This window comes from Gallus gallus, unplaced genomic scaffold (genome assembly GCF_016699485.2).
Source record: "Gallus gallus isolate bGalGal1 unplaced genomic scaffold, bGalGal1.mat.broiler.GRCg7b scaffold_71, whole genome shotgun sequence".
In the NCBI taxonomy this organism is placed as follows: Eukaryota; Metazoa; Chordata; class Aves; order Galliformes; family Phasianidae; genus Gallus; species Gallus gallus.
This window is the reverse complement of record NW_024096023.1, coordinates 1-26,334: the sequence shown is the minus strand read 5'-3', so window position 1 is coordinate 26,334 and position 26,334 is coordinate 1. Positions and strand designations below refer to the sequence as shown.

The following is a 26,334-nucleotide window of genomic DNA, read 5'->3' as shown; positions in this document are numbered from 1 at the left end:
CTCAAAGCCCTCGCAAATGGTGCAAGAGCCTCCAACCCCTCGTGCAAGAGCTCCAAACCCTCGTGTTAGGGCTCTCACAAACCTATATCCTCATGCAACAGCCCCAAACCCTCGTGTAAGATCTCTCAGAACCCCATATCCTCGTGCAAGAGCCCCATATCCTTGTTCAGGAGCCCCAAACCCTCGTGCAAGAGCCCCAAACCCCCGTGTAAGGACTCTCACAACCCCATATCCTTGTGCAACAGCCCCTAACCGTCGTGTAAGACCCCCAAACCCTCATGTAAGAACTCTCAGAAACCCCATATCCTCGTGCAAGAGCCCCAAACCCCCGTGTAAGGACTCTCACAACCCCATATCCTTGTGCAACAGCCCCTAACCGTCGTGTAAGACCCCCAAACCCTCATGTAAGAACTCTCAGAAACCCCATATCCTCGTGCAAGAGCCCCAAACCCTCGTGTAAGGACTCTCAGAAACCCCATATCCTCGTGCAAGAGCCCCATATCCTTGTTGAGGAGCCCCAAACCCTCGTGCAAGAGCCCCAAACCCCCGTGTAAGGACTCTCAGAAACCCCATATCCTCATGCAAGAGCCCCAAATCCTTGTGTAAGGACTCTCAGAAACCCCATATCCTCGTGCAAGAGCCCCATATCCTTGTTGAGGAGCCCCAAACCCTCGTGCAAGAGCTACAAGCCCTTGTGTAAGGACTCTCAGAACCCCATATCCTCGTGCAAACCACCCAAACCTCACCACAGAGCTCCCAAGACCCCCAAACTCACACTCAAAGCCCTCGCAAATGGTGCAAGAGCCCCAAACCCTCGTGCAAGAGCCCCAAACCCCCGTGTAAGGACTCTCACAACCCCATATCCTTGTGCAACAGCCCCTAACCCTCGTGTAAGACCCCCATATCCTCGTGCAAACCACCCAAACCTCACCACAGAGCTCCCAGGACCCCCAAACTCACACTCAAAGCCCTCGCAAATGGTGCAAGAGCCCCAAACCCTCGTGCAAGAGCCCCAAACCCCCGTGTAAGGACTCTCACAACCCCATATCCTTGTGCAACAGCCCCTAACCCTCGTGTAAGACCCCCAAATCCTTGTGTAAGAACTCTCAGAAACCCCATATCCTCGTGCAAGACCCCCAAACCCTCATGTAAGAACTCTCAGAACCCCCATATCCTCGTGCAAGAGCCCCAAACCCTCGTGTAAGGACTCTCACAAACCCCATAGCCTCGTGCAAGAGCCCCAAACCCTCATGTAAGAACTCTCAGAAACCCCATATCCTCCTGCAAGAGCCCCAAATCCTTGTGTAAGGACTCTCAGAACCCCCATATCCTCGTGCAAGAGCCCCATATCCTTGTTCAGGAGCCCCAAACCCTCGTGCAAGAGCTACAAGCCCTCGTGTAAGGGCTCTCATATACCCCATATCCTCGTGCAAAGCACCCAAACCTCATCACAGAGCTCCCAGGACCCCCAAACTCACACTCAAAGTCCTCGCAAATGGTGCAAGAGCCCCAAACCCTCGTGCAAGAGCCCCAAATCCCCGTGTAAGGACTCTCTCAACCCCATATCCTTGTGCAACAGCCCCTAACCCTCGTGTAATAACTCTCAGAACCCCATATCCTCGTGCAAGAGCCCCATATCCTTGTTCAGGAGCCCCAAACCCTCGTGCAAGAGCTACAAGCCCTCGTGTAAGGGCTCTCATATACCCCATATCCTCGTGCAGAGCACCCAAACCTCATCACAGAGCTCCCAGGACCTCCAAACTCACACTCAAAGCCCCCCCAAATGGTGCAAGAGCCCCAAACCCTCGTGCAAGAGCCCCAAACCCTCGTGTAAGGACTCTCACAACCCCATATCCTTGTGCAACAGCCCCTAACCCTTGTGTAAGACCCCCAAACCCTCGTGTAAGAACTCTCACAAACCTATATCCTCGTGCAAGAGCCCCAAACCCTCGTGTAAGGACTCTCAGAAACCCCATATCCTTGTGCAAGAGCCCCAAACCCTCGTGTAAGACCTCTCAGAACCCCATATCCTCGTGCAAGAGCCCCATATCCTTGAGGAGCCCCAAACCCTCGTGCAAGAGCCACAAACCCTCGTGTAAGGGCTCTCATATACCCCATATCCTCGTGCAAACCACCCAAATCTCACTACAGAGCTCCCAGGACCCCCAAACTCACACTCAAAGCCCTCGCAAATGGTGCAAGAGCCTCCAACCCCTCGTGCAAGAGCCCCAAACCCCCGTGTAAGGACTCTCACAACCCCATATCCTTGTGCAACAGCCCCTAACCCTCGTGTAAGACCCCCAAACCCTCATGTAAGAACTCTCAGAAACCCCATATCCTCGTGCAAGAGCCCCAAATCCTTGTGTAAGGACTCTCAGAACCCCCATATCCTCGTGCAAGAGCCCCAAATCCTTGTGTAAGGACTCTCAGAACCCCATATCCTCGTGCAAGAGCCCCAAATCCTTGTTCAGGAGCCCCAAACCCTCGTGCAAGAGCTACAAACCCTCGTGTAAGGACTCTCATATACCCCATATCCTCGTGCAAACCACCCAAATCTCACTACAGAGCTCCCAGGACCCCCAAACTCACACTCAAAGCCCTCGCAAATGGTGCAAGAGCCTCCAACCCCTCGTGCAAGAGCTCCAAACCCCCGTGTAAGGACTCTCAGAACCCCCATATCCTCGTGCAAGTGCCCCAAATCCTTGTGTAAGAACTCTCAGAACCCCATATCCTCGTGCAAGAGCCCCATATCCTTGTTCAGGAGCCCCAAACCCTCGTGCAAGAGCCCCAAACCCCCGTGTAAGGACTCTCACAACCCCATATCCTTGTGCAACAGCCCCTAACCCTCGTGTAAGACCCCCAAACCCTCATGTAAGAACTCTCAGAAACCCCATATCCTCGTGCAAGAGCCCCAAACCCTTGTGTAAGGACTCTCAGAAACTCCATATCCTCGTGCAAGAGCCCCATATCCTTGTTGAGGAGCCCCAAACCCTCGTGCAAGAGCCCCAAACCCCCGTGTAAGGACTCTCAGAAACCCCCACATCCTCGTGCAAGAGCCCCATATCCTCGTGCAAACCACCTAAACCTCATCACAGAGCTCCCAGGACCCCCAAACTCACACTCAAAGCCCTCGCAAATGGTGCAAGAGCCTCCAACCCCTCGTGCAAGAGCCCCAAACCCTCGTGTAAGAACTCTCAGAAACCCCACATCCTCGTGCAAGAGCCCCAAACCCTCGTGTAAGAACTCTCAGAAACCCCATATCCTCGTGCAAGAGCCCCAAACCCTCGTGTAAGAACTCTCAGAAACCCCCACATCCTCGTGCAAGAGCCCCATATCCTTGTTGAGGAGCCCCAAACCCTCGTGCAAGAGACACAAACCCTCGTGTAAGGACTCTCATATACCCCATATCCTCGTGCAAAGCACCCAAACCTCATCACAGAGCTCCCAGGACCCCCAAACTCACACTCAAAGCCCTCGCAAATGGTGCAAGAGCCCCAAACCCTCGTGCAAGAGCCCCAAACCCCCGTGTAAGGACTCTCACAACCCTATATCCTCGTGCAAGAGCCCCAAACCCTCGTGCAAATCCCCGTGCAAGGCTCCTACCCTCGCGGATGGCCGTGCAAGGGGCGCCCTCCTCGTGCTCCAGGCGGATCTCCTTGAGGGCCACCAGGTTCTCGGTCAGCTTGGAGCGGCCCTTGTACACCGTGGCGTACGTGCCCTGCGGCGTGAAAACACGACGGCGCCGTGGTGAGGGCACGAGGAGGGCACGGTGAGGGCACGAGGAGGGCACAGTGAGGGCACGAGGAGGGCATGGGGATGTGGTGAGGGCACGAGGATGGGGGAGGATGTGGTGAGGGCACAAAGAGGGCATGGGGAGGGCACAAGGATGTAGTGAGGGCACGAGGATGACACAGTGAGGGCACGAGGAGGGCACGGTGAGGGCACGAGGATGTAGTGAGGGCACGAGGATGTGGTGGTGAGGGCACGAAGAGGGCACGGTGAGGGCACGAGGATGTGGTGAGGGCACGAGGATGGGGGAGGATGTGGAGAGGGCACAAAGAGGGCATGGGGAGGGCACAAGGATGTGCTGAGGGCACGAGGATGACACAGTAAGAGCACGAGGAGGGCACGGTGAGGGCACGAGGATGTAGTGAGGGCATGAGGATGGGGGAGGATGTGGTGAGGGCAAAAAGAGGGCATGGGGAGGGCACGAGGATGGTGTGGAGAGGGCACGAGGATGTGGTGAGGGCACGAGGATGACACGGTGAGGGCACGAGGAGGGCACGGGGATGTATTGAGGGCACGAGGATGGGGGAGGATGTGGTGAGGGCACAAAGAGGGCATGGGGAGGGCACGAGGATGTGGTGAGGGCACGAGGATGTGGTGAGGGCACGAGGATGACACGGTGAGGGCACGAGGATGAGGTGAGGGCACGAGGATGGGGTGGTGAGGGCACGAGGAGGGCATGGGGAGGGCACGAGGATGTGGTGAGGGCACGAGGATTCAGTGAGGGCATGAGGACACCGTGGTGAGGGCACGAGGATGGGATGGTGAGGGCACGAGGATGTGGTGAGGGCACGAGGATGGCGTGGTGTGTGGTGAGGGCACGAGGATGGGATGGTGAGGGCACAAGGATGGTGTGGTGAGGGCACGACGATGGCGTGGTGAGGGCACGAGGATGGCGTGGTGAGGGCACGAGGATGGGGTGGTGAGGGCACGAGGGCACGGTGAGGGCACGGGGATGTAGTGAGGGCACGAGGATGGTGTGGTGAGGGCACGAGGATGGTGTGGTGGTGTGATGAGGGCACGAGGATGTGGAGAGGCCACGAGGAGGGCACGGTGAGGGCACGGGGATATAGTGTGGGCACGAGGATGGGGGAGGATGTGGTGAGGGCACAAAGAGGGCATGGGGAGGGCACGAGGATGTTGTGAGGGCACGAGGATGGGGTGGTGAGGGCACGAGGAGGGCATGGTGAGGGCACGGTGAGGGCACGAGGATGTGGTGAGGGCACGAGGATGGGGGAGGATGTGGAGAGGGCACAAAGAGGGCATGGGGAGGGCACGAGGATGTGGTGAGGGCACGAGGATGGGGTGGTGAGGGCACGAGGAGGGCATGGTGAGGGCACGAGGATGTGGAGAGGGCACGAGGATGTGGTGAGGGCACGAGGATAGAGTGGTGAAGGCACAAGGATGTTGCAGTGAGGGCACGGGGATGGTATGATGAGGGCACGAGGATGGTGTGGTGAGGGCACAAGGAGGGCATGGGGAGGGCACGAGGATGTGGTGAGGGCACGAGGATGGGGTGGTGAGGGCACGAGGAGGGCATGGTGAGGGCACGAGGATGTTGCAGTGAGGGCACGAGGATGGTGTGGTGAGGGCACGAGGGTGCAGTGGTGAGGGCACGAGGATGGCATAGTGAGGGCACGACAATGTCATGGTGAGGGCACGAGGATGTGGTGAGGGCACGAGGGTGCAGTGGTGAGGGCACGAGGAGGGCATGGGGAGGGCACGAGGATGTGGTGAGGGCACGAGGATGGGGGAGGATGTGGTGAGGGCACAAAGAGGGCATGGGGAGGGCACAAGGATGTGGTGAGGGCACGAGGATGGGGTGGTGAGGGCACGAGGAGGGCACGGTGAGGGCACGGGGATGTGGTGAGGGCACGAGGATGGGGTGGTGGTGTGATAAGGGCACGAGGATGTGGTGAGGGCACGAGGATGGCGTAGTGAGGGCACGAGGATGTGTTGAGGGCACGAGGATGTGGTGAGGGCACAAGGAGGGCATGGGGAGGGCACAAGGAGGGCACAGTGAGGGCACGAGGAGGGCACAGGGATGTAGTGAGGGCACGAGGATGGGGGAGGATGTGGTGAGGGCACAAAGAGGGCATGGGGAGGGCACGAGGATGTAGTGAGGGCACGAGGATGGGGTGGTGAGGGCACGAGGAGGGCACGGTGAGGGCACGAGGAGGGCATGGTGAGGGCACGGGGATGTAGTGAGGGCACGAGAATGTGGTGGTGAGGGCACGAGGAGGGCACGGTGAGGGCATGAGGATACTGTGGTGAGGGCACGAGGATGGGGTGGTGAGGGCACGAGGAGGGCACGGTGAGGGCACGGTGAGGGCACGAGGATGTGGTGAGGGCACAAAGAGGGCATGGGGAGGGCACGAGGATGTGGTGAGGGCACGAGGATGACACGGTGAGGGCACGAGGATGAGGTGAGGGCACGAGGATGGGGTGGTGAGGGCACGAGGAGGGCACGGGGAGGGCACGGGGATGTGGTGAGGGCACGAGGATGGGGGAGGATGTGGAGAGGGCACAAAGAGGGCATGGGGAGGGCACGAGGATGTGGTGATGGCACGAGGATGGGGTGGTGAGGGCACGAGGAGGGCACGAGGATGTGGTGAGGGCACAAGGAGGGCACGAGGATGTGGTGAGGGCACAAAGAGGGCATGGGGAGGGCACGAGGATGTGGTGAGGGCACGAGGATGGGGTGGTGAGGTCACGAGGAGGGCACGGTGAGGGCACGAGGACACAGAAGTGAGAGCACAAGGATGGTGTGGTGAGGGCACGAGGATGGTGTGGTGGTGTGATGGGGGCACGAGAATGTGGTGAGGGCACGAGGATGGCGTAGTGAGGGCACAAGGATGTGGTGAGGGCACGAGGATAGAGTGGTGAAGGCACGAGGATGTTGCAGTGAGGGCACGAGGATGGTGTGGTGAGGGCACGAGGATGGCATGGTGAGGGCACGAGGATGTGGTGAGGGCACAAGGAGGGCATGGGGAGGGCACAAGGATGTGGTGAGGGCACGAGGATGGGGTGGTGAGGGCACGAGGAGGGCACGAGGAGGGCACGGGGATGTGGTGAGGGCACGAGGAGGGCGATGCTGAGGTCACCAGGAGGTTGTGGTGAGATGACAAGGATGTGGTGAGGGCACGAGGACACAGTGGTGAGGGCACGAGGATGTGGTGAGGGCACGAGGATGGCATGGTGAGGGCACGAGGACACAGTGGTGACGGCACGAGGATGTGGTGAGGGCACAAAGAGGGCATGGGGAGGGCACAAGGATGTGCTGAGGGCACGAGGATGACACAGTGAGGGCACGAGGAGGGCACGGTGAGGGCACGAGGATGTAGTGAGGGCACGAGGAGGGCATGGGGAGGGCACAAGGATGTGCTGAGGGCACGAGGATGACACAGTGAGGGCACGAGGAGGGCACGGTGAGGGCACGAGGATGTAGTGAGGGCACGAGGAGGGCATGGGGAGGGCACAAGGATGTGCTGAGGGCACGAGGATGACACAGTGAGGGCACGAGGAGGGCACGGTGAGGGCACGAGGATGAGGTGAGGGCACGAGGATGGGGTGGTGAGGGCACGAGGAGGGCACGGTGAGGGCACGAGGATGTGGTGAGGGCACGAGGATGGGGGAGGATGAGGTGAGGGCACAAAGAGGGCATGGGGAGGGCACGAGGATGTGGTGAGGGCACGAGGATGGGGTGGTGAGGGCACGAGGAGGGCATGGTGAGGGCACGAGGATGTTGCAGTGAGGGCACGAGGATGGTGTGGTGAGGGCACGAGGGTGCAGTGGTGAGGGCACGAGGATGGCATAGTGAGGGCACGAGGATGGCATGGTGAGGGCACGAGGATGAGGTGAGGGCACGAGGATGGTGTGGTGAGGGCACGAGGATGTAGTGAGGGCAAAGGACACCGTGGTGAGGGCACGAGGATGGTGTGAAGGCACGAGGATGGGGTGGTGACCCAAAGGTGACATAATGACACAACAGTGAGACAATGGTGAGACACAACAGCGACCCAACAGTGACCCAATAGTGAAGCAATGGTGACCCAATGCTGCCCCAATGGTGACCCAATGACCCAATAGTGACCCAATGGTGACCCAATGGTGACCCAAAGTGACCCAATAGTGACCCAATAGTGACCCAATGGTGACCCAGTAGTGACCCAATGACCCAATAGTGACCCAATGGTGACCCAATGGAGCCCCAATAGTGACCCAATGACCCCATAGTGACCCCATAGTGACCCAATGGTGCCCCAATGGTGACCCAATGACCCCATAGTGACCCCATACTGACCCAATAGTGACCCAATGGAACCCCAATAGTGACCCAATGACCCCATAGTGACCCCATACTGACCCAATAGTGACCCAATGGAACCCCAATAGTGACCCAATGACCCCATAGTGACCCCATACTGACCCAATGGTGACCCAATAGTGACCCAATAGTGACCCAATGGTGACCCAATGGTGACCCAATGGTGCCCCAATGACCCAATGACCCCATAGTGACCCCATAGTGACCCAATAGTGACCCAACAGTGACCCAATAGTGACCCAATGGTGACCCAATGGTGCCCCAATAGTGACCCAATGGTGACTCAGTGGTGACCCAATAGTGACCCAACAGTGACCCAATAGTGACCCAATGGTGACCCAACAGTGTCCCAATGGTGACACAATGATGACCCAATGGTGACCCAATGGTGACCCAATGGTGCCCCAATGACCCAATGACCCCATAGTGACCCCATAGTGACCCCATAGTGACCCCATAGTGACCCAACAGTGACCCAATGGTGACCCAATGGTGACCCAATGGTGACCCAAAAGTGACCCAATAGTGACCCAATGGTGACCCAATAGTGACCCAATGGTGACCCAATGACCCAATAGTGACCCAATGGTGACCCAATGACCCCATAGTGACCCCATAGTGACCCAATGGTGACCCAATGGTGACCCAATGGTGACCCAATGACCCAATAGTGACCCAATGGTGACCCAATACTGACCCAATGGTGACCCAATGGAGCCCCAATAGTGACCCAATGACCCCATAGTGACCCCATAGAGACCCAATAGTGACCCAACAGTGACCCAATAGTGACCCAATGGTGACCCAATGGTGACCCAATAGTGACCCAATGGTGACTCAGTGGTGACCCAATAGTGACCCAACAGTGACCCAATAGTGACCCAATGGTGACCCAATGGTGACCCAATGGTGACTCAATGGTGACCCAATAGTGACCCAATGGTGACCCAATGGTGCCCCAATAGTGACCCAATGACCCAATGGTGACCCAATAGTGACCCAATGGTGACCCAATGACCCAATGGTGACCCAATGGTGACCCAAAGTGACCCAATAGTGATCCAATGGTGACCCAATGACCCAATAGTGAACCAATGGTGACCCAATGGTGACCCAAAGTGACCCAATAGTGACCCAATGGTGACCCAATGGTGACCCAATGGTGACCCAATAGTGACCCAATGACCCAATGGTGCCCCAATGGTGCCCCAATGGTGACCCAATGACCCAATGGTGCCCCAATGGTGACCCAATAGTGACCCAATGGTGACCCAATGACCCCATAGTGACCCAATACTGACCCAATGGTGCCCCAATGGTGACCCAATAGTGACCCAATGGTGACCCAATGACCCCATAGTGACCCAATACTGACCCAATGGTGACCCAATAGTGACCCAACAGTGACCCAATGGTGACCCAATGGTGACCCAATGGTGATCCAATGGTGACCCAATGACCCAATAGTGACCCAATGGTGACCCAATAGTGACCCAGTAGTGACCCAATAGTGACCCAATGGTGACCCAATGGTGCCCCAATAGTGACCCAATGGTGACTCAGTGGTGACCCAATAGTGACCCAACAGTGACCCAATAGTGACCCAATGGTGACCCAATGGTGACACAATGATGACCCAATGGTGACCCAATGGTGCCCCAATGACCCAATGACCCCATAGTGACCCCATAGTGACCCCATAGTGACCCAACAGTGACCCAATGGTGACCCAATGGTGACCCAATGGTGACCCAATAGTGACCCCATAGTGACCCAATGGTGACCCAATAGTGACCCAATGGTGACCCAATGGAGCCCCAATAGTGACCCAATGACCCCATAGTGACCCCATAGTGACCCAATGGTGCCCCAATAGTGACCCAATGGTGACCCAATGACCCCATAGTGACCCCATAGTCACCCAATGGAGCCCCAATAGTGACCCAATGACCCCATAGTGACCCCATAGTGACCCCATAGTGACCCCATGGTGACCCAATGGTGCCCCAATGACCCCATAGTGACCCCATAGTGACCCAATGGTGCCCCAATGACCCCATAGTGACCCCATAGTGACCCAATGGTGACCCAATGGAGCCCCAATAGTGACCCAATGACCCCATAGAGACCCCATTGTGACCCCATAGTGACCCCATAGTGACCCAATGGTGCCCCAATGACCCCATAGTGACCCCATAGTGACCCAATGGAGCCCCAATAGTGACCCAATGACCCCATAGTGACCCCATAGTGACCCAATGGTGCCCCAATGGTGACCCAATAGTGCCCCAATGACCCCATAGTGACCCCATAGTGACCCAATGGAGCCCCAATAGTGACCCAATGACCCCATAGTGACCCCATAGTGACCCAATGGTGACCCAATGGTGACCCAATGACCCCATAGTGACCCCATAGTGACCCCATAGTGACCCCATGGAGCCCCAATAGTGACCCAATGACCCCATAGTGACCCCATAGTGACCCCATAGTGACCCAATGGTGCCCCAATGACCCAATAGTGACCCCATAGTGACCCAATGGTGCCCCAATGGTGACCCAATGGTGCCCCAATGACCCCATAGTGACCCCATAGTGACCCCATAGTGACCCAATGGAGCCCCAATAGTGACCCAATGACCCCATAGCGACCCCATAGTGACCCCATAGTGACCCCATAGTGACCCAATGTTGCCCCAATGACCCCATAGTGACCCCATAGTGACCCAATGGTGCCCCAATGACCCCATAGTGACCCCACAGTGACCCAATGGAGCCCCAATAGTGACCCAATGACCCCATAGTGACCCCATAGTGACCCAATGGAGCCCCAATAGTGACCCAATGACCCCAAAGTGACCCCATAGTGACCCCATAGTGACCCCATGGCGACCCAATGGTGCCCCAATGACCCCATAGTGACCCCATAGTGACCCAATGGTGCCCCAATGACCCCATAGTGACCCCATAGTGACCCCATAGTGACCCCATAGTGCCCCAGTGGTGCCCCCCTCACCTCTCCCAGTTTGTCCAGTTTGACGTACGTCTCCAGTTTGCCAAAGCCGATCTCCGACTGCGGGGGGAACAGCGGCGGTGTGTGGTCATACTGGGAGGGACTGGGAGGGACTGGGATATACTGGGAGGGACTGGGAGGGACTGGGAGGGGACTGGGAGGGACTGGGAGGGGAGTGGGAGGGAACTGGGATATACTGAGAAGGACTGGGAGGGACTGGGAGGGGACTGGGAGAGACTGGGAGGGACTGGGAGGGAATGGGAGGGAATGGGAGGGAACTGGGAGGGACTGGGAGGGGACTGGGAGAGACTGGGAGGGAATGGGAGGGGACTGGGATGGACTGGGATATACTGAGAGGGACTGGGAGGGACTGGGAGGGACTGGAAGGGAACTGGGATGGACTGGGAGAGACTGGGAGGGGACTGGGAGAGCACTGGGAAGGACTGGAAGGGAACTGGGATGGACTGGGATGGACTGGGAGGGACTGGGAGGGAACTGGGATACACTGGGAGGGACTGGGAGGGACTGGGAGGGAATGGGAGGGCACTGGTTTGTACTGGGAGGAACTGGGAGGGACTGGGAGGGAATGGGAGGGACTGGGATGGACTGGGAGGGAACTGGGATATACTGGGAGGGACTGGGAGGGACTGGGAGGGGATGGGAGGAACTGGGAGGGACTGGGAGGGAACTGGGATGGACTGGGAGGATACTGGGATATACTGGGAGGGACTGGGAGGGAGTGGGAGGGGACTGGGAGGGAACTGGGAGGGGACTGGGAGGGACTGGGAGGGGATGGGAGGGAGTGAGAGGGAACTGGGATATACTGGGAGGGACTGGGAGGGACTGGGAGGGAATGGGAGGGGACTGGAAGGGACTGGGAGGGACTGGGAAGGGACTGGGAGGGACTGGGAGGGCACTGGGATATACTGGGAGGGACTGGGAGGGACTGGGAGGGAATGGGAGTCTATTCTGGGAGTCTATACTGGTCTATACTGGTCCATACTGGTCTCTACTGGTCTATAGCGCTTTATACTGGTTTATACCGGTCTATACTGGTCCATACTGGTCCATACTGGTCCCTACTGGTCTATACTGGTCTATGCCATTCCATAGTAGTTTATAGCTCCCCATAGCAGTCCATACTTATCTATACTGGTCTATACTTATCTATACTGGTCCATACTGGTCTATAGCGGTTTATACTGGTCTTTACTGGTGTATACTGGTGTATACTGGTCCATACTGGTCTATACTGGTCTATACTGGTCTATGCCATTCCATAGTAGTTTATAGCAGCCCATACTGCTTCATAGCAGCCCATACCGCTCCATAGCGCCCTATACTGGTCCATACCAATCTATACTGCTCTATACCAATCTATACTGGTCTCTACTGGTCTATAGCAGTTTATACTGGTCCATACTGGTCTATACTGGTCTATACTGGTCTATACTGGTCTATACTGGTCTATGCCATTCCATAGTGGTTTATAGCTCCCCATAGCAGCCCATACTTATCTATACTGGTCTATACTTATCCATACTGGTCTCTACTGGTCTAGACTGGTCTCTACTGGTCTATACTGGTGTATACTGGTCCATACTGGTCTATACTGGTCTATGCCATTCCATAGTAGTTTATAACAGCCCATACTGCTCCATAGCACCCTATACTGGTCTATACCAATCTATACTGGTCTCTACTGGTCTATAGCAGTTTATACTGGTCCATACTGGTCTATACTGGTCTATGCCATTCTATAGTACTTTATAGCTCCCCATAGCAGTCCATACTTATCTATACTGGTCTATACTTATCTATACTGGTCTCTACTGGTCTATACTGGTGTATACTGGTCCATACTGGTCTGTACTGGTCTATACTGGTCTATGCCATTCCATAGTAGTTTATAGCAGCCCATACTGCTCCATAGCGGCCCATACTGCTCCATAGTGGTCTATATTGGTTTATACTGGTCTCTACTGGTCTATACTGGTCCCTACTGGTCTATACCGGTCCATACTGGTCTATACTGGTCCATACTGGTTTATAATACCCCATAGTGGTTTATAGCTCCCCATAGCAGTCTATAGCAGCCCATACTTAACTATACTGGTCTCTACTGGTCTATACTGGTCTCTACTGGTCTATAGCGGTTTATACTGGTCTATACTGGTCTATACTGGTGTATACTGGTCCATACTGGTCTATACTGGTCTATACTGCTCTATGCCATTCCATAGTAGTTTATAGCAGCCCATACCGCTCCATAGCGCCCTATACTGGTCTATACCAATCTATACTGGTCTCTACTGGTCTATAGCGCTTTATACTGGTCCATACTGCTCTATACTGGTCCATACTGGTTTATACTGGTCTATACTGGTTTATACTGGTCTATACTGCTCTATGCCATTCCATAGTACTTTATAGCTCCCCATAGCAGTCCATACTTATCTATACTGGTCCCTACTCGTCTATACTGGTCTCTACTGGTCTATACTGGTCTCTACTGGTCCATACTAGTCTATACTGGTCTCTACTGGTCTATACTGGTTTATAGCCCCCCATAGTCCTTTATAGCTCCCCATAGCAGTCTATACCAGCCCATACTGCTCCATAGCGCCCTATACTGGTCTATACCAATCTATACTGGTTTCTACTGGTCTATAGCGGTTTATACTGGCCCATACTGCTCTATACTGGTCTATACTGGTCTATACTGGTGTATACTGGTCCATACTGGTCTATACTGGTCTATGCCATTCCATAGTACTTTATAGCTCCCCATAGCAGTCCATATTTATCTATACTGGTCTATACCAATCTATACTGGTCTCTACTGGTCTATAGCGGTTTATACTGGCCCATACTGCTCTATACTGGTCTATACTGGTCTATACTGGTGTATACTGGTCCATACTGGTCTATTATAGCAGCCCATACCGCTCCATAGCGCCCTATACTGGTCTATACCAATCTATACTGGTCTATACCAATCTATACTGGTTTCTACTGGTCTATAGCAGTTTATACTGGTCCATACTGGTCTATACTGGTCCATACTGGTGTATACTGGTGTATACTGGTTTATACTGGTCTATGCCATTCCATAGTGGTTTATAGCTCCCCATAGCAGTCCATACTTATCTATACTGGTCTATACTTATCTATACTGGTCCCTACTCGTCTATACTGGTCTCTACTGGTCTATACTGGTGTATACTGGTCCATACTGGTCTATACTGGTGTATACTGCTCTATGCCATTCCATAGTACTTTATAGCTCCCCATAGCAGTCCATATTTATCTATACTGGTCTATACTTATCTATACTGGTCCCTACTGGTCTATAGCGGTTTATACTGGTCTATACTGGTGTATACTGGTCCATACTGGTCTATACTGGTCTATACTGGTCTATGCCATTCCATAGTACTTTATACCAGCCCATTCCGCTCCATAGCGCCCTATACTGGTCTATACCAATCTATACTGGTCTCTACCAATCTATACTGGTCTCTACTGGTCAATAGCACTTTATACTGGTCCATACTGGTCTATACTGGTCTATACTGGTTTATAGCACCCCATAGCAGTCCATACCAGCCCATACTATACTGGTCTATACTGATCTATACTGGTCCCTACTCGTCTATACTGGTCTATACCGGTCCATACTGGTCTATAGCAGTTTATACTGGTCTATACTGGTCTATACTGGTCCATACTGGTCCATACTGGTCTATACTGGTTTATACTGGTCCATACTGGTTTATACTGGTCCCTAAACTTCTATACCTACGCTGATCTATCTTGTCTTATATAGATCTATACTGGTCTATGACAATCTATGCTGGTTTATATTGGCCCATACTGGTCTCTACTGGTCTATAGCAGTTTATACTGGTCCATACTGGTCCATACTGGTTTATACTGGTTTATAGCACCCCATAGTACTTTATAGCTCCCCATAGCGGTCTATACCAGCCCATACTGCTCCATAGCGCCCTATACTGGTCTATACCAATCTATACTGGTCTCTACTGGTCTATAGCGGTTTATACTGGCCCATACTGCTCTATACTGGTCCATACTGGTGTATACTGGTCTATACTGGTCCCTACTGGTCTATACTGGTCTATGCCACTCCATAGTGGTTTATAGCTGCCCATAGCAGCCCATACTTATCTATACTGGTCTCTACTTATCTATACTGGTCTCTACTGGTCTATACTGGTCTATACTGGTCTATACTGGTCCATACTGGTCTATACTGGTCTATACTGCTCTATGCCATTCCATAGTAGTTTATAGCAGCCCATCCTGCTCCATAGTGGCCCATAGTGCTCCATAGCGCCCTATACTGGTCTATACCACTCTATACTGGTCTATACCAATCTATACTGGTCTCTACTGGTCTATAGCAGTTTATACTGGTCCATACTGGTCTATACTGGTCCATACTGGTCTATGCCATTCCATAGTAGTTTATAGCAGCCCATACTGCTCCATAGCGGCCCATAGTGCTCCATAGCGCCCTATACTGGTCTATACCAATCTATACTGGTCTCTACTGGTCTATAGCAGTTTATACTGGTCCATACTGGTCCATACTGGTTTATACTGGTGTATACTGGTTTATACTGGTCTATGCCATTCCATAGTACTTTATAGCTCCCCATAGCAGTCCATACTTATCTATACTGGTCTATACTAATCTATACTGGTCCCTACTCTTCTATACTGGTCTCTACTGGTCTATACTGGTGTATACTGGTCCATACTGGTCTATACTGGTCTCTACTGGTCTATACTGGTTTATAGCCCCCCATAGTCCTTTATAGCTCCCCATAGCAGTCTATACCAGCCCATACTGCTCCATAGCGCCCTATACTGGTCTATACCAATCTATACTGGTCTCTACTGGTCTATAGCGGTTTATACTGGCCCATACTGCTCTATACTGGTCCATACTGGTGTATACTGGTCTGTACTGGTCTATACTGGTCTATACTGGTCTATGCCATTCCATAGTACTTTATAGCTCCCCATAGCAGTCCATACTTATCTATACTGGTCTATACTAACCTATACTGGTCCCTACTCGTCTATACTGGTCTCTACTGGTCTCTACTGGTCTCTACTGGTTCATACTGGTGTATACTGGTCTATACTGGTCTATACTGCTCTATGCCATTCCATTGTAGTTTATAGCAGCCCATACTGCTTCATAGCAGCCCATACCGCTCCATAGCGCCCTATACTGGTCTATACCAATCTATACTGGTCTCTACTGGTCTATAGCACTTTATACTGGCCCATACTGCTCTATACTGGTCCATACTGGTGTATACTGGTCTATACTGGTCTATACTGGTCTATACTGCTCTATGCCATTCCATAGTAGTTTATAGCAGCCCATCCTGCTCCATAGTGGCCCATAGTGCTCCATAGCGCCCTATACTGGTCTATACCAATCTATACTGGTCTCTACTGGTCTATAGCGCTTTATACTGGTCCATACTGGTCCATACTGGTGTATACTGGTTTATACTGGTCTATACCATTCCATAGTACTTTATAGCTCCCCATAGCAGTCCATATTTATCTATACTAGTCTATACTTATCTATACTGGTCCCTACTCGTCTATACTGCTCTCTACTGGTCTATACTGGTGTATACTGGTCTATACTGGTCTATACTGGTCTCTACTGGTCTATACTGGTTTATAGCCCCCCATAGTCCTTTATAGCTCCCCATAGCAGTCTATACCAGCCCATACCGCTCCATAGCGCCCTATACTGGTCTATACCAATCTATACTGGTCTATACCAATCTATACTGGTCTCTACTGGTCTATAGCAGTTTATACTGCTCTATACTGGTCCATACTGGTTTATACTGGTGTATACTGGTTTATACTGGTGCGGCCATACCAGGGAGACGCGGCGCAGGCGGCGGCTGAGTGGGGAGGGCAGCACCAGGCGCTCCAGGCAGCCCTCGGGGAGCCGAATGTCGGCCGGCAGCGACAGCCGCTTGTTGATGTCCTATGGAGGGGGGGGGGGGACCCCCAAATCTGACCCCAACGCACCCCCAAATCCCCCCCACGGACCCCCAAATCCCCCCCCAAATCCCCATAATATCCCCCCAATCCCCATAATACCCCCCAAGACCCCCCCAAATCCCCATAATACCCCCCAAATCCCCCAAGACGCCCCCAAACTCCCCAACGCACCCCCAAATCCCCATAATACCCCCCAAATCCCCCAAATCCCCCCCAGATCCCCATTATACCCCCCAAATCCCCCCCAAATCCCCATAATATCCCCCAAATCCCCCCCCAAATCCCCATAATACCCCCCCAATCCCCATAATACCCCCAAATCCCCCCCACATCCCCATAATACCCCCCAAATCCCCCAAATCTTCCCCAAATCCCCATAATACCCCCTAAATCCCCCCCAAATCCCCATAATACCCCCCGAATCCCCCCCAAATCCCCCTAATACCCCCCAAGACCCCCCCAAATCCCCATAATACCCCCCAAATCCCCCCCAAATCCCCATAATATCCCCCATATTCCCCCCAAATCCCCATAATACCCCCCAAATCCCCCCCAGGACTCCCCCAAACTCCCCCAATCCCCCCCAAATCCCCCCAAGACCCCCCCAAATCCCCATAATATCCCCCAAATCCCCCCCATTTCCCCCAAGACCCCCCAAATCCCCCCAAGACCCCCCAAATCCCATTAATACCCCCAAATCCCCCCCAGATCCCCATAATACCCCCCAAATCCCCCAAATCCTCCCCAAATCCCCATAATACCCCCCAAATCCCCCCCCAAATCCCCATTATACCCCCCAAATCCCCCCCAAATCCCCATAATATCCCCCATATCCCCCCAAATCCCCATAATACCCCCCAAATCCCCCCCAGGACTCCCCCAAACTCCCCCAATCCCCCCCAAATCCCCCCAAGACCCCCCCAAATCCCCATAATATCCCCCAAATCCCCCCCAATTCCCCCAAGACCCCCCAAATCCCCCCAAGACCCCCCAAATCCCCATAATACCCCCCAAATCCCCCCCAAATCCGCATAATACCCCCCAAATCCCCCAAATCCCCCCCAGATCCCCATTATACCCCCCAAATCCCCCCCAGATCCCCATAATATCCCCCAAATCCCCCCCCAAATCCCCATAATACCCCCCCAATCCCCATAATACCCCCAAATCCCCCCCACATCCCCATAATACCCCCCAAATCCCCCAAATCTTCCCCAAATCCCCATAATACCCCCTAAATCCCCCCCAAATCCCCATAATACCCCCCCAAATCCCCCCCAAACCCCCATAATACCCCCCAAATCCCCCCCAAATCCCCATAATACCCCCAAGACCCCCCCAAATCCCCATAATATCCCCCAAATCCCCCCCAAATCCCCCATAATTCCCCCCAAACCCCCCCGCCAGGACCCCCCCAACCCCCCAAATCCCCCCAAGACCCCCCAAATCCCATTAATACCCCCAAATCCCCCCCAAATCCGCATAATACCCCCCAAATCCCCCAAATCCCCCCCAAATCCCCCCCCAAATCCTCATAATACCCCCCAAATCCCCCCCAAGACCCCCCCAAATCCCCATAATACCCCCCAAATCCCCCCCAAATCCGCATAATACCCCCCAAATCCCCCAAATCCCCCTCAGATCCCCATTATACCCCCCAAATCCCCCCCAGATCCCCATAATATCCCCCAAATCCCCCCCAATTCCCCCAAGACGCCCCCAAACTCCCCAACGCACCCCCAAATCCCCCCCGGGGACCCCCAAATCCCATTATACCCCCCAAATCCCCCCAAAATCCCCCCTAGACCCCCCAAATCGGGCCCCCAAATTACCCCACCCCGGGGACCCCCAAATCAGACCCCAACGCACCCCCAAATCCCCCCCACAGACCCCCCCAAATCGACCCCAGGACCCCCAAATCCCCCAAAGGAACCTCAAATCCCCCCAAGACCCCCCAAAATCACCCCCACGACCCCCCCAGAGACCCCCAAATCCCCCCAGGACCCCCAAATCACCCCCAGGACCCCGAAAGAGACCCCCAAATCCCCCCAGAGACCCCCAAATCAGCCCACAAATCAACCCCCCCCGGGGACCCCCAAATTACCCCCCCCAGAGACCCCCAAATCACCCAGAGACCCCAAATCAGACCCCAAAGCACCCCCAAATCCCCCCCGGAGACCCCCAAAGCACCCCCCAAATTACCCCCCAAATCCCCCCCCAAATCCCCAGAATACCCCCCAAATCCCCCCCAAATCCCCATAATACCCCCCAAATCCCCCAAATCCCCCCCAAATCCCCATAATACCCCCAAATCCCCCCTAAATCCCCCCCAAATCCCCTTAATACCTCCCAAACCCCCCCCAAATCCCCATAATACCCCCCCAAATCCCCATAATACCCCCTAAACCCCCCCCAAATCCCCCAATTCCCCCCAAATCCACCCCAAGACCCCCCCAAATCCCCATAATACCCCCCAAATCCCCACCAAATCCCCCATAATACCCCCCAATCCCCCCCCCAGGACCCCCCCCAACCCCCCAAATCCCCCAGGACCCCCCAAATCCCCCCCAAATCCCCCAATTCCCCCCAAATCCACCCCAAGACCCCCCCAAATCCCCATAATACCCCCCAAATCCCCCCAAATCCCCGCCAAATCCCCTTAATACCCCCCAAATCCCCCCAAATCCCCCCCAAATCCCCCCCATAATACCCCCCAAACCCCCCCCAAAAGACCCCCCCAAAGACGCCCCCTCCCCAAATCCCCCCCAAATCCCCATAATACCCCCTAAATCCCCCCCAAATCCCCATAATACCCCCTAAATCCCCTCCAAATCCCCATAATACCCCCCAAACCCCCATAATAACCCCTAAACCCCCCCTAAACCCCCCCCAAATCCCCCCCAAATCCCCTTAATACCCCCAAATCCCCCCCAAATCCCCATAATACCCCCCAAATCCCCCCCAAATCCCCATAATCCCCCCCCAAATCCCCCCCAAATCCCCCATAATACCCTCCAAATCCCCCCAGGACTCCCCCAAGACCCCCCCAATCCCCCCCAAATCCCCACCCAAATCCCCCCCAAATCCCCATAATACCCCCCAAATCCCCCCAAGACCCCCCCAGTGCCCCCCATATCCCCCCCAAGACCCCCCCAAATCCCCTTAATACCCCCCAAATCCCCCCAAATCCCCATAATACCCCCCAAATCCCCCCCAAATCCCCCATAATACCCCCCAAACCCCCCCCCAGGACCCCCCCCAAAGACCCCCCCTCCCCAAATCCTCCCCAAATCCCCATAATACCCCCCAAACCGCCATAATACCCCCCCAAATCCCCCCCAAATCCCCATAATACCCCCCAAATCCCCCCCAAATCCCCATAATACCCCCTAAACCCCCCCCAAATCCCCCCCAAATCCCTTAATACCCCCCAAATCCCCCCCAAATCCCCTTAATACCCCCTAAACCCCCCCCAAATCCCCCCCAAATCCCCATAATACCCCCTAAATCCCCCCAAATCCCCATAATACCCCCCAAATCCCCCCCAAATCCCCATAATACCCCCCAAATCCTCCATAATACCCCACAACCCCCCCCCCAGGACCCCCCCAACCCCCCAAATCCCCCCCAAATCCCCATAATACCCCCCAAATCCCCCCCAAATCCTCCATAATACCCCCCTAATCCCCCCCAGGACTCCCCCAAGACCCCCCCAATCCCCCCCAAATCCCCCCTAAATCCCCCCCAAATACCCATAATACCCCCAAATCCCCCCAAATCCCCATAATACCCCCCAAACCCCCCTTCCAATCCCCCCAAATCCCCCCCAAAATCCCCATAATACCCCCCAAATCCCCCAAGACCCCCCCAGTGCCCCCCATATCCCCCCCAAATCCCCCCAAATCCCCCATAATACCCCCCAAATCCCCCCCAAATCCCCCTAATACCCCCCAAGACCCCCCCAAATCCCCATAATATCCCCCAAATCCCCCATAATACCCCCCAAACCCCCCCCCAGGACCCCCCCCAACCCCCCAAATCCCCCAGGACCCCCCAAATCCCCCCCAAATCCCCTGAAGACCCCCCCAATCCCCCCCAAATCCCCCCCAAATCCCCATAATACCCCCCGAATCCCCCCCAAATCCCCCCAAATCCCCATAATACCCCCCGAATCCCCCATAATACCCCCAACCCCCCCCCAAAGACCCCCCGAAAGACCCCCCTCCCCAAATCCCCCCCAAATCCCCTTAATACCCCCCAACCCCCCCCCCAATCCCCATAACATCCCCCAAACCCCCATAATGCCCCCCCAAATACCCCATAGTCCCCCCCAAATCCCCCAAATCCCCATAATACCCCCCGAATCCCCCCAAATCCCCATAATACCCCCCGAATCCCCCCCTAATCCCCCATAATACCCCCCAAACCCCCCCCCAGGACCCCCCCCAAAGACCCCCCCTCCCCAAATCCCCCCCAAATCCCCTTAATACCCCCCAACCCCCCCCCCCAATCCCCATAATACCCCCCAAACCCCCATAATGCCCCCCCAAATCCCCCATAGTCCCCCCCAAATCCCCCCCAAATCCCCATAATACCCCCCGAATTCCCCCCAAATCCCCCATAATACCCCCAAACCCCCCACCAAAGACCCCCCCAAAGACCCCCCCAAATCCCATAATAGCCCCAAATCCCCCCCAAATCCCCATAATACCCCCCAAACCCCCATAATAACCCCTAAACCCCCCCCAAATCCCCCCCAAATCCCCATAATACCCCCCAAATCCCCCCCAAATCCCCATAATACCCCCTAAACCCCCCCCAAATCCCCCCAAACCCCCTTAATACCCCCTAAACCCCCCCCAAATCCCCCCCAAATCCCCATAATACCCCCCAAATCCCCCCAAATCCTCCATAATACCCCACAAACCCCCCCCCAAAACCCCCCCAACCCCCCAAGACCCCCCCAAATCCCCATAATACCCCCAAATCCCCCCCAAATCCCCCCAAATCCCCCATAACACCCCCCCAAACCCCCCCCAAGACCCCGCCAAAGACCCCCCCTCCCCAAATCCCCCCCAAATCCCCTTAATACCCCCCAAACCCCCCCCCAGGACACCCCCCAACCCCCCATATCCCCCCAAATCCCCCCCAAATCCCCATAATACCCCCCAAACCCCCATAATAACCCCTAAATCCCCCCCAAATCCCCCCCAAATCCCCATATCCCCCCCAAATCCCCCCCAAATCCCCAAAATACCCCCCAAATCCCCATAATGCCCCCCAAATCCCCCCCCAATCCCCATAATACCCCCCAAATCCCCATAATACCCCCCAAATCCCCCCCAAATCCCCATAATACCTTTCAAATCTTCCCCAAATCCCCCATAATACCCCCCAAAATCCCCCCCAAATCCCCATAATAAGACCCCATCCCCGCCCAAATCCCCCCAAGACCCCCCCAAATCCCCTTAATTCCCCCCAAATCCCCCCCAAATCCCCAATTCCCCCCAAATCCACCCCAAGACCCCCCCCAATCCCCACCAAATCCCCTCCAAATCCCCATAATACCCCCTAAATCCCCTCCAAATCCCCATAATACCCCCCAAACCCCCATAATAACCCCTAAACCCCCCCCAAATCCCCCCAAATCCCCATAATACCCCCCAAATCCCCATAATACCCCCCAAATCCCCCCAAGACCCCCCCAATCCCCCCCAAATCCCCCCCCAAATCCCCCATAATACCCCCCAAATCCCCCCCAGGACTCCCCCAAGACCCCCCCAATCCCCCCCAAATCCCCCCTAAATCTCCCCCAAATCCCCATAATACCCCCCAAATCCCCCTAAGACCCCCCCAATCCCCCCCAAATCCCCCCCAAATCCCCCAAAATACCCCCCGAATCCCCCCCAAATCCCCCATAATACCCCCCAAGCCCCCCAAATCCCCCCCAAATCCCCCATAATACCCCCAAACCCCCCCCCAGGACCCCCCCCAAAACCCCCCCAACCCCCCAAATCCCCCCCAAATCCCCCTAATACCCCCCAAGACCCCCCCAAATCCCCATAATACCCCCCAAATCCCCATAATACCCCCCAAATCCCCATAATACCCCCAAATCCCCCCCAAATCCGCATAATACCCCCCAAATCCCCCAAATCCCCCCCCAAATCCCCATAATACCCCCCAAATCCCCCCCCCAGATCCCCATAATATCCCCCAAATCCCCCCCAATTCCCCAAGACCCCCCCAAACTCCCCAACGCACCCCCAAATCCCCCCCGGGGACCCCCAAATCCCCATTATACCCCCCAAATCCCCCCAAAATCCCCCCTAGACCCCCCAAATCGGGCCCCCAAATTACCCCACCCCGGGGACCCCCAAATCAGACCCCAACGCACCCCCAAATCCCCCCCACAGACCCCCCCAAATCGACCCCAGGACCCCCAAATCCCCCAAAGGAACCTCAAATCCCCCCAAGACCCCCCAAAATCACCCCCACGACCCCCCCAGAGACCCCCAAATCCCCCCAGGACCCCCAAATCACCCCCAGGACCCCGAAAGAGACCCCCAAATCCCCCCAGAGACCCCCAAATCAGCCCACAAATCAACCCCCCCCGGGGACCCCCAAATTACCCCCCCCAGAGACCCCCAAATCACCCAGAGACCCCAAATCAGACCCCAAAGCACCCCCAAATCCCCCCCGGAGACCCCCAAAGCACCCCCCAAATTACCCCCCAAATCCCCCCCCAAATCCCCAGAATACCCCCCAAATCCCCCCCAAATCCCCATAATACCCCCCAAATCCCCCAAATCCCCCCCAAATCCCCATAATACCCCCAAATCCCCCCTAAATCCCCCCCAAATCCCCTTAATACCCCCCAAACCCCCCCCAAATCCCCATAATACCCCACAAACCCCCATAATAACCCCTAAACCCCCCCCAAATCCCCCCCAAATCCCCATAATACCCCCCGAATCCCCCCCAAATCCCCCCAAATCCCCATAATACCCCCCAAATCCCCCCCAAATCCCCCCCAAATCCCCCATAATACCCCCCAAACCTCCCCCCCCAGGACACCCCCCAACCCCCCAAATCCCCCAGGACCCCCCATATCCCCCCCAAATCCCCCCCAAATCCCCATAATACCCCCCAAACCCCCATAATAACCCCTAAACCCCCCCCAAATCCCCCCCAAATCCCCATAATACCCCCCAAATCCCTCCCAAATCCCCCATAATACCCCCAAACCCCCCCCCAAAGACCCCCCGAAAGACCCCCCTCCCCAAATCCCCCCCAAATCCCCTTAATACCCCCCAAACCCCCCCCAAATCCCCATAATACCCCCCCAAATCCCCATAATACCCCCTAAACCCCCCCCAAATCCCCCAATTCCCCCCAAATCCACCCCAAGACCCCCCCAAATCCCCATAATACCCCCCAAATCCCCACCAAATCCCCCATAATACCCCCCAATCCCCCCCCCAGGACCCCCCCCAACCCCCCAAATCCCCCAGGACCCCCCAAATCCCCCCCAAATCCCCCAATTCCCCCCAAATCCACCCCAAGACCCCCCCAAATCCCCATAATACCCCCCAAATCCCCCCCAAATCCCCGCCAAATCCCCTTAATACCCCCCAAATCCCCCCAAATCCCCCCCAAATCCCCCCCATAATACCCCCCAAACCCCCCCCCAAAGACCCCCCCAAAGACGCCCCCTCCCCAAATCCCCCCCAAATCCCCATAATACCCCCTAAATCCCCCCCAAATCCCCATAATACCCCCTAAATCCCCTCCAAATCCCCATAATACCCCCCAAACCCCCATAATAACCCCTAAACCCCCCCTAAACCCCCCCCAAATCCCCCCCAAATCCCCTTAATACCCCCCAAATCCCCCCCAAATCCCCATAATACCCCCCAAATCCCCCCCAAATCCCCATAATCCCCCCCCAAATCCCCCCCAAATCCCCCATAATACCCTCCAAATCCCCCCAGGACTCCCCCAAGACCCCCCCAATCCCCCCCAAATCCCCCCCCAAATCCCCCCCAAATCCCCATAATACCCCCCAAATCCCCCAAGACCCCCCCAGTGCCCCCCATATCCCCCCAAGACCCCCCCAAATCCCCTTAATACCCCCCAAATCCCCCAAATCCCCATAATACCCCCCAAATCCCCCCCAAATCCCCCATAATACCCCCCAAACCCCCCCCCAGGACCCCCCCCAAAGACCCCCCCTCCCCAAATCCTCCCCAAATCCCCATAATACCCCCCAAACCGCCATAATACCCCCCCAAATCCCCCCCAAATCCCCATAATACCCCCCAAATCCCCCCCAAATCCCCATAATACCCCCTAAACCCCCCCAAATCCCCCCCAAATCCCCTTAATACCCCCCAAATCCCCCCCAAATCCCCCCAAATCCCCTTAATACCCCCTAAACCCCCCCCAAATCCCCCCCAAATCCCCATAATACCCCCTAAATCCCCCCCAAATCCCCATAATACCCCCCAAATCCCCCCAAATCCCCATAATACCCCCCAAATCCTCCATAATACCCCACAACCCCCCCCCAGGACCCCCCCAACCCCCCAAATCCCCCCCAAATCCCCATAATACCCCCCAAATCCCCCCCAAATCCTCCATAATACCCCCCTAATCCCCCCAGGACTCCCCCAAGACCCCCCCAATCCCCCCCAAATCCCCCCTAAATCCCCCCCAAATACCCATAATACCCCCAAATCCCCCCAAATCCCCATAATACCCCCCAAACCCCCCTTCCAATCCCCCCCAAATCCCCCCCAAAATCCCCATAATACCCCCAAATCCCCCCAAGACCCCCCCAGTGCCCCCCATATCCCCCCCAAATCCCCCCCAAATCCCCCATAATACCCCCCAAATCCCCCCCAAATCCCCCTAATACCCCCCAAGACCCCCCAAATCCCCATAATATCCCCAAATCCCCCATAATACCCCCCAAACCCCCCCCCAGGACCCCCCCCAACCCCCCAAATCCCCCAGGACCCCCCAAATCCCCCCCAAATCCCCTGAAGACCCCCCCAATCCCCCCAAAATCCCCCCCAAATCCCCATAATAACCCCCGAATCCCCCCAAATCCCCCCCAAATCCCCATAATACCCCC

General features: G+C 55.5%; 1 protein-coding gene across 1 annotated transcript in view; it reads right to left on the bottom strand.

Annotated features, from left to right (window-relative positions):
* The window catches only part of LOC112530990 (cyclin-dependent kinase 16-like), a gene marked incomplete at both ends in the record, with an annotated part of 58,926 nt that extends 41,748 nt beyond the window's left edge, over positions 1 to 17,178 (bottom strand). Inside the window, 3 exons of the mRNA XM_040657256.1 lie at positions 3,604 to 3,718; positions 11,130 to 11,186; positions 17,068 to 17,178. Of these exons, the coding sequence (XP_040513190.1) occupies positions 3,604 to 3,718; positions 11,130 to 11,186; positions 17,068 to 17,178 (283 nt within the window). The remainder of the gene's footprint in view (positions 1 to 3,603; positions 3,719 to 11,129; positions 11,187 to 17,067) is intronic.
* Between the last annotated feature and the right edge of the window lie 9,156 nt (positions 17,179 to 26,334).